At 40.2% G+C, this 13691-nt stretch overlaps 1 protein-coding gene across 1 annotated transcript in view; it reads right to left on the reverse strand.

The window, feature by feature from the left end:
• Positions 1-1642: 1642 nt before the first annotated feature.
• Positions 1643-13691, reverse strand: part of MEGF10 (multiple EGF like domains 10) — an 85163-nt gene continuing 73114 nt past the window's right edge. The window contains exons 19-26 of the mRNA XM_053932391.1: positions 12226-12354; positions 11465-11701; positions 10781-10908; positions 10503-10626; positions 8543-8587; positions 6356-6562; positions 5141-5452; positions 1643-4028 (exon numbers count right to left, since the gene is read on the reverse strand). Of these exons, the coding sequence (XP_053788366.1) occupies positions 5289-5452; positions 6356-6562; positions 8543-8587; positions 10503-10626; positions 10781-10908; positions 11465-11701; positions 12226-12354 (1034 nt within the window). The 3' untranslated portion in view covers positions 1643-4028; positions 5141-5288. The remainder of the gene's footprint in view (positions 4029-5140; positions 5453-6355; positions 6563-8542; positions 8588-10502; positions 10627-10780; positions 10909-11464; positions 11702-12225; positions 12355-13691) is intronic.

A 13691-nucleotide genomic window follows, 5' to 3' on the forward strand; every position in this document is an offset into this window, starting at 1 on the left:
AGTGCTGAATTTCAAGATCTCTCACCAATCTCCTGGGCAGTCTAAGGGTCGGTGTGTCCATCCGAGCTGGACCCTGAGTGACCACATGCTGGTGATCAAGCACTGGCAGCACTAACAATTGACCACCTTGAGGGTGAAGGGGCGCAAAGCCAACCTGCTGCACACCTCCCGAGACCTGTATTAGACAGTATCAAAAATGCAGCCAGAAAAGCACTCATGCAGGTGCCGGATGGCAACAGACTGACACATGATTTTGTGGGCATAAGACAGGGGTCCAATGAACACTACATGCAATTCACTGACTGCCTTCAGCAAGCCTTTGAAAAACAAATTAAAAATTAAAGGGCAAAAGACAAGTTATTGAGAACATTGGCAATTTCAAATGCCAGCCCTGAATGCAAAAAGGTGTTTTGTGTTCTTCCACCAGAGCCTGAGCCAGCATTAATTGATTGCAAATGATTGAGGCTTGGAACACCAGAACACTCGGCTACTTTACAGGCACAGGTGGTAGGACAAGGGATTGCAGAGGCTTTAGCCGCAATGTGAGTCATCCTTCAAGGGCAACAACAGAGCCTGAGACTATGTTTTGAATGTGGCAAAAAGGGACATTTCATAAAGGAATACCCCCAGTGAGGAGTGAAACTCGCTCCTAGGACCTGTGGTGCAGAGATTACCAACACACTAATCAAATTTGCTGAAAGTGGGAAGGTTGTAGCAGGCTGCCACCAGGAAGCTTCCTGTGGAGCACAGGACGGCCCCACACAATGACACAAATGTCCCAGCCATCCATGACTGCAATCACTGAGGCCAGGTGTCCCAGAACTTCAGCATCTCATCATAGGGCTAACAACAGTCTTGCCAATGGCTCCTGTCCTGTATCAGGAATAGTGTGGCCAGCAGTGACTCTTCCCCTGTGCTCAGCAATGGTGAGGCCACATCTTAAGTGCTGTGTCCAGTTCCAGGCCTGTCAATTTAGCATAAGGATAATTTAGTTGATTAGGTGGTGTTAGGTCACAGCTTGGGACTTGATGATCTCCAAGGTCTTTCCCAACCTGATTGATTCTGTGATTCTGTGAAATGTCCCAGCCCTTTTTTTCGTTATGTGGAATCACGACTTTGTGCAAAATACTGATTTATAACCAATGATCATTTACCCTATGTAGTTAATCAGGATCACTCTGTTACTTTTTTACTAATAAGATGGCTATTTGAATATAAATCAAGTCAATTACTTAGGATTAAACCCCTCTTTTCAACAGCATTGAAGGAACACTGAGTTTCTCAGATTTGCACAGAAAAGTCGGGGAAGTAGAACTATACTTTTACAATACTGGATTGTAGCTTTTTAAACCTGAAACATTGGCCCTCTATGATGGATTTTTCTGTTTTAGTATTAAAATCAGTACTAGTAGTTTACTTTATTTCCTTCCAATTATTAAACTCTTCTTATTTCAACCCACAGAGTTTCATTTCCTCTACTCCTCCCTGAAGGAGTGAGTAACTACCCACATGGTACTCAGTTGCCAGCTAGGATTAAACCACGAGAGCAAAAATCACATTTCAAAGATTTCCTGTGCTATTTCAAGATCTCCTGTAGGCAAATGAAGAACAAAGTAAAAAAAAAATCAAAGCGCTTCTCATCTTTCATTAGAAACTTTATTGTATTAAGCTACAGGGATGTGAAGTGAAATATATGATAGTGAAAGGGAGAATGATGAACATCAGTCATCTTTGGAAAATATATATGTTTTCACAACAAAACACTTCTTTTCTTACAACTAAGGAAAAAAAAAGCCAGGCACACTTGATAGGTTTTCTTAAAAAATATAATACAGTTCAATCATATCAAAGTGAAGTCTTGTGGGCTAAAAAACTGAAAAGTTATATTCAGTGCTCTAGCACTAGGGATGAGTGTATCAAATGACAAGGTTTTCTCTACAGTAATTGAAAAACATACACTTATTTGTTTTCAGTAATTTCAGCTACTGTATATACAATCTTTAATATAAAGCATTTTTTTGTCAAAACTAGGTCTGTGATCTTCAGTCTGGACTTTAGAGCTTCGGTGTAAGAATTACTATTTGGACACATATTGGATAAAAAATTGTTAGTGTACTTGAAAATTCAATATATTTAGAGTAACACATTCCTTGCTTTTGATTTTATCCTAACTTCACTTCACTATGAACTTGCAGATTGTCTCAGGAGAAAGTGTGAGCACAATGAAATCTTCCTTCCTGTAATCTGCATGTGCATCTCCAATTAAAGTTAATGGATGTTCTCCAGGTAGATCAAGATAAGGAAAGATTTTATGTGTAACAGTGTGTTGTGAATAAATCTTGGACATAGCAGAAAGCCATGGGGTTCGTTATGCTTCTAAGTGCCCTGAATTAATAATGCCTACAGTATTTAAAGCCTAAAGGTTATACTCACTACTTTAAAGTCAGTTATTTAACTTGGTGCAGCCTTTTATTAAAATGGTGACACGTTGCTAGGGGAGAGCTACCTCCATTATCGATGTTATATTTTGTCACTATTGTTATGTGAATATATGGAGGCAAGGCATCCCTTTCCATTCCTGTCTGTGGTGAAGTGAAGCCAGTTCTCTGAGTGTTTGCTAAAATTGCTCCATCACCTGACCCATTTAGTCTCCTCCACCCTATGGAATGCACCTTCAGAAGTATTTGAGTTGTGTGAAGACTACAGTGGGATCTACAGCAAGAGCTGTCTGGCAGTCAGGAGGATTGAGCTGGGGATCTCTGAAGCTGAGAGCAGAGTGCACTCCAGGAAATCAGTGTTCTGAGCACCTCACCAGGAATCATTCTCTGAAGTAAACTCACAGGCCATTTGCTTGCCCTGCATGTACTGCAGATCCAGCTCAGATTTATGCAGACATTGCTGCTGCTAACTATATGGCAGGAGTTTCACCCACATGCAGGAAGGCAGACGTCAGTCATGTGTACATTTAGAACACACACAATAAGCAAAATGACAGTAGACTCATCTACTTTCATGAATATTTGACTGAATATTTCACTTGAGGATATGCGACATGCTGGAAATTTAAAAAACCTCACAACATTTATTCAGCTCTTCACTTTTCCTTGTTAAAATAATTGTTTATATGATGAAGATAATTTACCTAGTGGTCTTCAAAAACAGCAACAAGTTTTAGTGAGCCCCCAGTTGTAAAATGCAGCATTTTCTATTCATGGCTTTAGAGAAGACAGGTTTTATTTTAAAGTCTGTTTCACACACACAAAAAAAAAAAAAAAAAAAAAAAAAAAAAAAAAAAAAAAAAAAGTATATACCAGTAGCTCTCTACATTTTATCTACATGGATACAAGGATACAAACCCAATCAAGACTTCATCTTAGACAGCGATTAAATGGCAAGCAGCCTTAGAAATCTTCTCGCTAATATCTGTACTTTCCAAATCCAAAGGTAATGGAATTCTTTATTCCAGGGATGTAACAGAATGCCCAGGGAACTACAGAATAGCCAGGATCCTTCTCCCCATCAATCAGTGACACACCAACCCTCAGGACAAGGTGCTACAGAAGCACTGCCAGGTCATGTTAAATGCTGGCACCTCACTCTCAGCTTCCTAAAAGTATCTTTTCACTGAAAGAGGGTGTCTAGTCTACAACAACCACATTATCTTTAGGTTGACATGTTTGGGGAAAACTATGTCAAATGGACGGATCCCTTGGTGAATTTAATTTCCACTGAATTGTGCAGCTCGTAATAGACTACTTTGGAAGGACTGAAAGCTTCTTTTGGAAAAAGGGGCTGTTTTGGGAAGATGGGTCTCCATCCACATGATCAGCAGAATAAGCTAAACTTTAAGCAGGAACTGTTTTTCTACTTCTGTGTTCTTGTCATTCTTAACAAAAAACACCTTGATTTTCTTCCCCTGAATTAATGAATCACTCTGAACTGTTAGGTATTTTTTAATCACCCCTGACAGAATTCTTGAATGTGAATTCTTACTTTGATCCTCTTGCTCTGCCCAGAGGTACCTTGAACTGGACAAACAAAAGGCCAGTTGGTAAAAATGCGAAAGAAATGGATACACACACTAGAATATTTTTTCATTTACAGGCTAGTTCACTAAAAACACAGACACACAGCGTAAAAATGGAGAGAGAAGTTAATGAAGGTGAAGGGGGGGTACATGTGTCACATTATTAGCAATGCAAAAGACCAGCTTAAGCATGTGTTTCCCTACATCAACTATAAAAAAAGAAAAGGTGCCTTTTTAGCAAGTATGCACAGAGTTCGCTAGTTATTTTGAAGAAAAAAAAGTCAGAACACTTGACTATCTTTCTCCTATATTACAGTCATTATTACTACCTTTTTATAAAATGTAAACCCTTCCTTGCAGTTAAGATTTACAGAAGTCATCACCTTTGTCCACTCCTTACATAATCAGTCCATGGTGACAAAAATAAACTGATTCAATTTACATATTTCTTGAAGTAATAACTGATATGTTGTGGATTATTAGTTTGTGTGTGGCAGAAATAGTGGTCGGAACTGCAACGTATGAAGCTGAACTGTAGCAAAATACTTCTTGAAGACTGGTGCTGGGTCTACAGTACTAAGAGATCTTGAAGCCTCATGTAAATATTGATGTATGCAATTATTTTATCTCCAGAACTATTCAAGCCAAGTACATCCACCACCTGTAATGGACAGCAAAGCCTGCTGGTGGATTTCCCAAACAATTGCAACACTGTGCTTCCTTATCCTCATCAGATCTTGTTTCTTGTATCAGATCTTGACTAAAGATAAGAATGGAAGGTAAAATTTGGCAAGGCAGTTTTCCTTCTACTAGTGAGTAATTGGTGAATCAGATCACCTGTACAAAGTGGTATTTGGTAAATTGCACTGTCCTGGGAGTATTACTGCTCTGGAACATGACAGACATGAAGCCTATATTTGAAGTCACTAAAATGTGATGTTATCAAGACTAATCTGCAAACTACTATTTTTTAAGCCAGTATATTACAGTATAAATGTGTTGCATACCTGTTTCTACAAAATTTACTGCCATTAAAAAAAAAAAAAAAAAGAAGAGTCAGGATCCCCAGAGTGTGGCATTTGTCCATCTGTCACTTGTATACACAATACAGACCTCATGCTGAGATTCTGCTTAAGGTACAGCAATTTTCTTCAGGACAGATCAGAAGCCAAGAAAGATGGTAAACCAGAGAGGAAGGAGCACGACTGTGCCACTCTGCCCCTTGAGAGTCCCAGGGTTGTAGCATCAGCTCCTTGCGGGGTCATTTGCTGCTGACCCCCTCTGTGGAGGGCGTGGGGCTTTCTCTGACAGGAAGCAGGTCATAGTGGCATGGAATGTGGCTGTTTTTTGGGAGGTCGTAGGGATCCTGGCTGAGGTGCCCGCCACCGCTGCCAAACGCGCCTTGGACAACGCTCACCGTGGGCTCTGTGAGGAGAGAGAGCATTCACTCAGCTTCAGGGAAAACACTGATACTTCATTTCAGTTTCTGCTTCAGTAGGAAGATTCCTCATCATGCTGAGTCCTGAAATGCAGCTGTAGAAACACAGGTTGGTGTTTTTGCTTTGCACTTGCAGCAGGGCCCTGCTATGAGTGTCTTTACTGACAGAAACAAGACAACATCTCTTATTCATGTGTCTTTAATTTCAGCAAATTAAAAAACCAAACAAAACAACAACCTGAATTTGAGGGTTTTAATCAAGATTTTGTAACAGTCCTTAAAAGCAGAACGGGTATGTTGATGGATTTCAGTGATCTCTAATTGCATGCAGGAAAGGAAAATATATTCTGTGACACTGGACACAATTTATTACAGCCCAGAAGTGATCACGATAGCTACCACTCCAAAGGACCCCAAAGTTTTCTGTAACTAAAGAAATATGGTAACTAGGTAGGGTCCATATTAATGGAATACTACGTCTGTGGGTGAAGATGCTATTTTATTCTGATCAAGAGAAGGAAACAGAACTTCAGCCCTCCCATGCATAACTCCAGCTGCATTCAGTCTGACCTAGAGCTGAACTACATTGCAATCAAATGCTAAACTTATCTTATGCTATTGGTTAAAGGAAGGCTTTCACACCAGGGCAGTTTGGAGGTACTGTAGGTGACAGAATAGAGCTGAAGGTACTTCAAACCCTGTTTGTGTGGATTACACCAAAAGAGTAAAAACGCTGTTGTTACAGCTTTTGAGCAGAACACAGAATCTGAACACGTAATGTTGTTTTTCCAGTGGTTTTCACGTGTTTTGATGAAACTGAATCAAAGATTAAAAATCCCTATGCACTTTGTTCCTAACCCCCAGCATCCAGAGGTGGATTTTGTACCTACCAACTTCATAGACGTTCTTGCTGGCTGTGGCAGAGCTGGCGATCTCGGCATATGGGGAGTCGCGACGTGCTGGGGACTTCATTTCCACGTAGCCACATTCTGAACTCTTTGGCACCAGAGCTGGTGGGTCTTTGATAGTAGCATAGGGGTTCTCAGAGCTGCTCAGTGAGCAATTACTTAAATTGTATTCTGAGTTCTTCACCAGATCTACAAAAAGAAAAACATGTCATTGTCTCCACCATGCTGTGTGCTATGGAGACTACTACCAAAAATAAGGGGTTTGTTCATAAAAAGGGCACACAGAAGTGAATATTTAAAAGAAAATCAGTTGTAACACATCAAAATTATTTACAACAATCAATGAAAGAATCTCAGCTGCAATGCTCTTTAATGGACTTCATCTTGCCACCAGCAAATTACTGTTGCAAAATCCGAGCATTTTCAATTCTGGTTAAAATAGTGCCTTAGCATTATATAAAGATAAGCTGTAGAATCAGTTTTTAACAAGCACTTCAGAACACTTTCTGCCCCTCCAGGTGTTGAACTCAGGACACTTAGAAGAACTGATCTGAAACTGATCTGTCTGGGCAAATGGCAGCATGATTTATTTCTAGGGATGGCTTAGGTGGTGCAAAGTTTGTGTATTTGAGTACACAAAAAGAATAACCATCTTCTAAGTTTCCCTAAGGCACATGCAGGAAAACTGGCAAGGAAACATCAGGTGGCTTGTGATGTCAGGATTTAACTGAAGGATGAATAACTGGTTTCAGAGATGTATTTGCTTGTGCTGGGAAGCAATTTTGTGGTGTTTGTGTTACTTTGTTCTCTCTGTTGCTTTGTGATATGTTATTTAACATGGGACTTCTTTAGCTCATTCCTGACTCCCTATCCAAGATGAGACTGACCTTGGTGGAGCTGTCTGTGGATGGGTGCTCATGATTTTGTGACTCATTTGAACTGAGCTTTCTGTAATCATAGAAGTGTAGAATTGTTTAGGTTATAAAAGACCTCAGATATCAGATCATTGAGTCCAACCATTTATGGACACTGCCAAATCCATCACTTAACCAGGTTCCTAAGTGCCAAATCTTCACATTTTTTAAATCCCCCTGGGGATGGCAACTCCACCACTTCCCTGGGCAGCCTGTGCCAATGCTTGACAACCCTTTCAGGAAGGGATTTTTCCTGATATGCAATGTCTCAATGTTTGTCTTGTTGTGAGGGGCCCAGAGCTGCCCCACGGTTTGAGGTGTGGCCTCAGCACAGGGAACAGTCATTGCTCCTGCTGCCACCCCACAGCTGGCACAGCCCAGGGGCCACTGGTCTCTTGGCCACCTGGACACACCTGGGCTCGTGTCCAGCTGCTGTCACAGCACCCCCAGGGCCTTTTCCAGCTTTCCAGCCCCTCTTCCCAAGCCTGGAACTGCAGGGGGTTGTTGTGACTCAAGGGGAGGAAAAACCAGGTGTAATAAATCACTGTGTCAGTTTAATTGCGCCCTGTTGTACACAAGGTGACAAACCAGCTGCTTTCTGTCAGTGTGTTTAACTCATCATTCATACGGACTTTGCTACACCTTTTCCATTGCTTCGATATCCAGGCACCCTTGGCATGCCCTGATCAGGTACTACAAACACTGACACACAGCAGGGTGGTACAATGTAAAGTCTTGTGAGAAAACTGGATAATTCAGAATAACAAAATACCAGATCACTACCCCGAATTTCAGAAGCTTTTCATTCCTGTCTGTGTCTCTGTATTTTGATATCCTTTCCAAGGGCCTGCAGTGGATGTGGTGAAGGTTTGTGGTCATGCAGACCATGCCAGCTGAAGCTGGAATTGCCTTTTATAGCCTTTCAGCAGAGGCAGCATGTGTTCTGCAGTCTAGAATTGAAGTGTGTTGTGACTCAAGATGACAAAAAACATTTGATCTTTGTGACACGCAGGTAACTTAAAATGGCTTGGTTTGTGGTTTTGTTGGTTTTAAAAAAAATCCAACAACTTCCCTTCAAAAAAGATAAAAACCCATACCAGCAAACAAACTAATCATCCATTGATTCAGTATCTAGGAAAAATTTAGTTCCAGAATGTTTTTTTATATTCTCTTCACCTAGAAACCAAAGGTAATTTGGAAGAATAAAAGGCATGTCTATGTAGTTTCATCTAAACACATCAGAAAACAACCTCACCTTTCAGGGACTTCCCCACATATCCCCTATCAAGTCCAAAAGCACCTGAGGAGAAAATGATACAAAAAAAATGGAGTAATTTTAAAATCAAAGAAAACAAAAGTGATTAAACAACAGCTTCTAAACGTTTAAGAATTGCCTTGAGACTCATTTCTGCCCTAGCTGAATAATTCTCTCATAAGGACTGTGGAACTGCCCAGGATGGGGGTACAGAAGCACTGGGACTATTTGCTTGCACATTTTCCAACAGGAACAGGGAAGGTGGGTCATAAGGGACCATTAAATTATCAAGTTTGACCTCACATAATACCAGTTACTCCCTCTTGAACAATCCTAGTAAGTGCTTTTGGACTAAAGTTTTGTGGGTATTGGTTTTTTTCTGTTTGTTTGGTTTTGTTTGTTTGGTTGGGTTTGTTTGGTTTTTTTTTTGTTTGGTTTTTTTTTGGGTTTTTTTTTTTTTTTTGGTCTTGATAAACCCTGCCTACCAGAAAGGCATCCCACCTTGACCTGAAAATCTCAGGGTGTGCAGAGCTTGCTCCAATTCTCAATGCTCTGCTTCCAAATTTAATCACTCCCAAATCAGGGTTGCCCTGTTCCAGCCCCAGTGGCCTGAACACCTTGCACCTGAATCTACAACTCTGTAATTACCTGTTACTCACTGATTTCTCTCAATAAAAGTAAACAGCAGAGCACAACAGCTGTCTTCAGAGACCTGGCACTTTCCTGGTTACTGTTCTATTCAAATTGCTTTCATTGATATTGTGGAAAGCTGTTTTTTTAATTAGGCTGTCTTGTGGTATTATGCTAAAAGCATTATAAAAGCCTAAAATTACTTTATCTATGTACCATTTAAACAAAACGAGTAGTTTTCAAGAGGGAAGTGGTATTATTTTAAGGACACCTAAATATAATTAATTTTATTCCTACCCCATCTTTATTTATTAGATCTCATGTCACCTGAGTTGTTTTCAAAAGTTTAATGCTCAGGTCACCAGCCTTGAGTTACCCAAGTAATCCTATTTTATTTTCTAGCAAACAGACACAATATCAGCACTCATCCAGTCCTCTGGAACCTCCCTGTTGCTCAAGATCTCTGCCTTGGGTTAACCACAGCAAGTATCTCTTAGGAGCATTTAGTCCAAGTTCAAATACTCTAAGAAAATATAAAGCTGAATGTTGAGCATTATGACTGAAATCCTTTCCTGAAAAAAAATAACCACCAAAAAAACAAATCCCAAACCAAACACAACAGATCTGAGGCCTGAATTGTGGTTTGACCAAGGTTAGGGAAGAGCAGGAAAAAAAAAAAAAAAACAAACCAACAGTGCTGCATACTGTTGTTCTGAATCCCAGGGTCTGATATATGTAAGCACCAGAAATTAAGGTAATTAAATTTTCTGAATTATACTGCCACAGAAAGACCTTTTTAAGGGTTTCACTGGTCAGTGCAATCCAGCCTTTTTGGAATACATGGGAGTGGAAAAGGGAGAAAAAACAGCATAAAGCAGGTTACAGCAACTCTCCTCATTTCTTGGGAATTTCTCTTCTTAAAGACAATGCTTTTTTAGCAAACAGGAGGCTTAGCTGGGGAAGATCTATTGTTTACATCTGAAGTGGCTCAGGTAATGAAAAAATACTTTTTAAACCACTGATTGCATTTTGTGGTGATTTTAAAAAAATGAAAATATATGCAACCTTTCATTTATTTAATAAGAATTTGTAATTTTGCCCAAGGAGACCCTTACTGTAAAAACCCCACTGTTCTATGAAACTAACCAATAAGCAAATATTTTAATAAAAATGAGATACTTTACACATCTTGTCTGCACTGGGCATCAAAAACTGTTCCACCATTCCTCACAAGGGGTCACTTCATCTCTTCCTCCCTTAAGGAATGCATCCCACAAACAGTGAATAACATTCCCATTCTCCTTCCTTTTTTTTTTTTTTTTTTTTTTACCAAGCTCATTGAGGTAGCCACCGTGTTTCCAGTCTGCTGGCAGTGTTCCTGTGTAGTCCATGACAGCACTTCGTTTTCCAGGCTCCATATTTTTCAGGTTCACAAACAGCTGGCTCGTTTTTGCCTATTTCAAAGAAAGTGAGGTAATAAAGCTGAAGTTGCAAGGGAGATGCTGAATTTCTAGGTGGCAATCAGGAAGAGCAAAAACAAGCCAAATAGGAGAGATTAGGGAACAATGTAAAATAAACTGAAGACTGTCAGAAGTTTTCCTGCTTTACCTTTGCCAAGGTCAGTCTCTCCATGTTGGTGACATGAGGTGGGCTGGAGCACTGAGTCAGAGTATGGTAACTGGGGTTAGAGAAATAGTGGCTGTTGACATTTCCACCATTGGTATGAGGGATGGTTTCTGAAAAGAAAAAGAAAGGAAAATGAACAACAGAAAACAACATAGAATTTCTTTCTTAAGATACGTTTTTGAGAGTGCTGCACTGATTTCTGAATCTGACCTAGAGTTTCCTAGGAAAAACCCCAACAAACACAAAACAATGTCTTCCTTCCCTTAGTCAGTTTCAAGCCTGTTGCTGTTTGTTTCTGTGCAGAATCTTGCCACAGATAGCATGAAATCCTGATTTTCTACACTCTTCCTCTATTCAGGCTGTTGGCATTGAATTTAAAGTCCCTTGTAGAAACCAGATTTTGCCACATTCCATCTGTATATAAAAGCAGGCACAGAGCATAGAAATGTCCATGTTTAATGCAGAAAAAAGTCTGAGGGTGCAAAATGTTGCACAGGAGAGCAAGGTACGTGGTCACTTTTCTTTGGAATTAAGACATTTTGCCAGGGTGTGCCACCTTCATGGTATCAAAAAGCAGAAATATATGAATTCAAGCCCTGTTAGTGGCAGATCTGAGCACAAAGGCAAGAGATGGAGGGGAAAAAAAGTATTCTAAACATGACATACCTGAAATGGTGTAATCTGCATTGATGACCCTCATAGCAGGGGTGTAGGTCACTGTGGGCATGTGTGTCTCCTTCCCTTTCTGCTTCTGCCTGTAAATGATGAACAGCACCAGCAGGAAGAGCACAACCAGGACAAGAATGATGATGCCAGCTATGGCTCCTATCTGGTAGGAGTCAGTAGGGAGGGCAGTGCTGGTACGGCTCAGGCTGTTCAGATTTCCCACTATAATTACACCAGCTGGAATAGAAGAGGAAATGTAAATAAGTGGCATAAACTCAAAGGAGTCACGTGTCAGGAGCAGGAGACAAAATTTCACTTCTAAATCTAACTGTATTTAGTAAGGCCAGAATAGAACTCTGCCAGGAACCACTCCTAAATTTAAGGGAAAACACTTAGAATCTTCACAGAAAGGAAAAACACTCAGAATCTTCATAGAAAATAGATGTTTTCATGAATTTGAAAAAGTAAGAACATTCTTTGGGTAAAAGAAGGGGGCAGGTAAAGCCCATGCTCCGTCAGCACCTTTGAGCAGCACTGCTGTGTAATTTCATGGAAATCTACACTCCATTTACTTTGCTCCAGTTAATTATCACTGAGGCATCTAAATTAAAGCCTCCACAACTTACATGAATTAACAGAATGGGCTACTTAAATAGACCTGCCAGATTTATTTATTGAATGACACAGAGATGGTGTTTAATAGTTGAAGCCAGTTTCTGTGTGAAAAGATGACATTAAATTTGATTGTGTCTGGGCTTTACCTTGATCACACCTGGCCCCTTTCCAGCCTGGGCTGCAGTAGCAGGTTCCTGTGATGTGGTCACAGGTGGAGTTGTTCAGGCAGTCACAGATCTGGCGGCATCCATACCCGTATGTGCCCTGGGGACACTCTGCACAGGAAAAAAGCAAGTAAAATCTCATTAAAGGCGTTGGGGTTACAGGTCTGCAGCACCACAGGAGTCCAACTCCACATGTTCCTGTCCGTGGGCAGCAGGTGGCAATGTGTCATCAGCACCAGATCTCTACTGGAAATGCTCCTAAGAGGACCCCTTGGTGTGCAGGAGAGAGAGAAATTGTGTTCAGATGTGTACTCATCCTTCACCTGCCATGCCACTAAGCAGCGAGGAATCAAGGGGAAAAAAGGCAAAAAAGATAAAAAATGCAGAAGGCAGAGAAGAAATGGGCAAGGTGTGAATAAAGAGCCAGAAGACTCAGATCCCAAAGCCTGGAAAACCTCGTTATTTTACAGGTGGTGCCGGACACCTGGATGGTGTCCTGTGGTGTGACAGAGTGTGCTGGTGTAAAACAGCAAAAGGAACGGGCCCTACCAGTGAGTCTAAAATGCACCACACATTTACAGAGAAATACAACTGCTGCCCATAGCATGCTCTGATAGTGTATACAATGAGAAATTACTGACAGGAGAAAAATGCTAAATTATGGAGAATAAGGTAACTGGGAAAGTTGTACTTAATTATATTAATTACTTGAATACTTAATTACTGATCGAAGTATTTCCTACCTCATGTAAGTATCCTGGTAGAGAATTACCCTACACTGATAAATTTTTTTTCTTTTATACTGCCACCTCTTGGTACTGTGGCCTGGGACATTATAGTAGTTCTGATGGTTTTAGCAAGTATTTCTTCACTTTTTCTGATGGTTTTAGCAAGTATTTCTTCACTTTTTCTAAATTTTCTCAAGAGTTCTGCAACTATATTTACTTCCTTTTTTCTTTTTAAAAGAATCCAACTCATCTTTCATGCATTCTTAATTTGGAATAATTTAAAAAAATAAAGTAACACAATGGGTGCCGGAGAATGGTCTTGCAGTCTTGACAAATCCCAGCTCAAGTGGAAAACTTAATGTTTATGTACCTCCTCCTTCTCTTGATTACACTCACGTAACAAGATTATAAATACTGAGGTAAATGGGTGGGCAAAATCTATCACATCATAATATATTTTTGCATTTCAAGATCTGAATTAGAATGAATACCAAAACATGTAGCTTAACATTGCTAAATCATTATTAGCAACTTGTAGGATGAAATACAAAACCTGTAACAGAGTTAGAGTTAGATTTGCCAAATTATTCAAAGTGATGTTGTGACATCAAGAGACTATCTTAAAAGTTGTCTTTTCCTGAACGTTTGTGATGTTTTGAGGAGAAACACAGACATCATCCAAACACACAAATTTGGGAGCAGAGCCCCGTAAAGTCAGCA

The sequence above is a fragment of the Vidua chalybeata genome, chromosome Z (genome assembly GCF_026979565.1).
Source record: "Vidua chalybeata isolate OUT-0048 chromosome Z, bVidCha1 merged haplotype, whole genome shotgun sequence".
Taxonomy (NCBI): domain Eukaryota; kingdom Metazoa; phylum Chordata; class Aves; order Passeriformes; family Viduidae; genus Vidua; species Vidua chalybeata.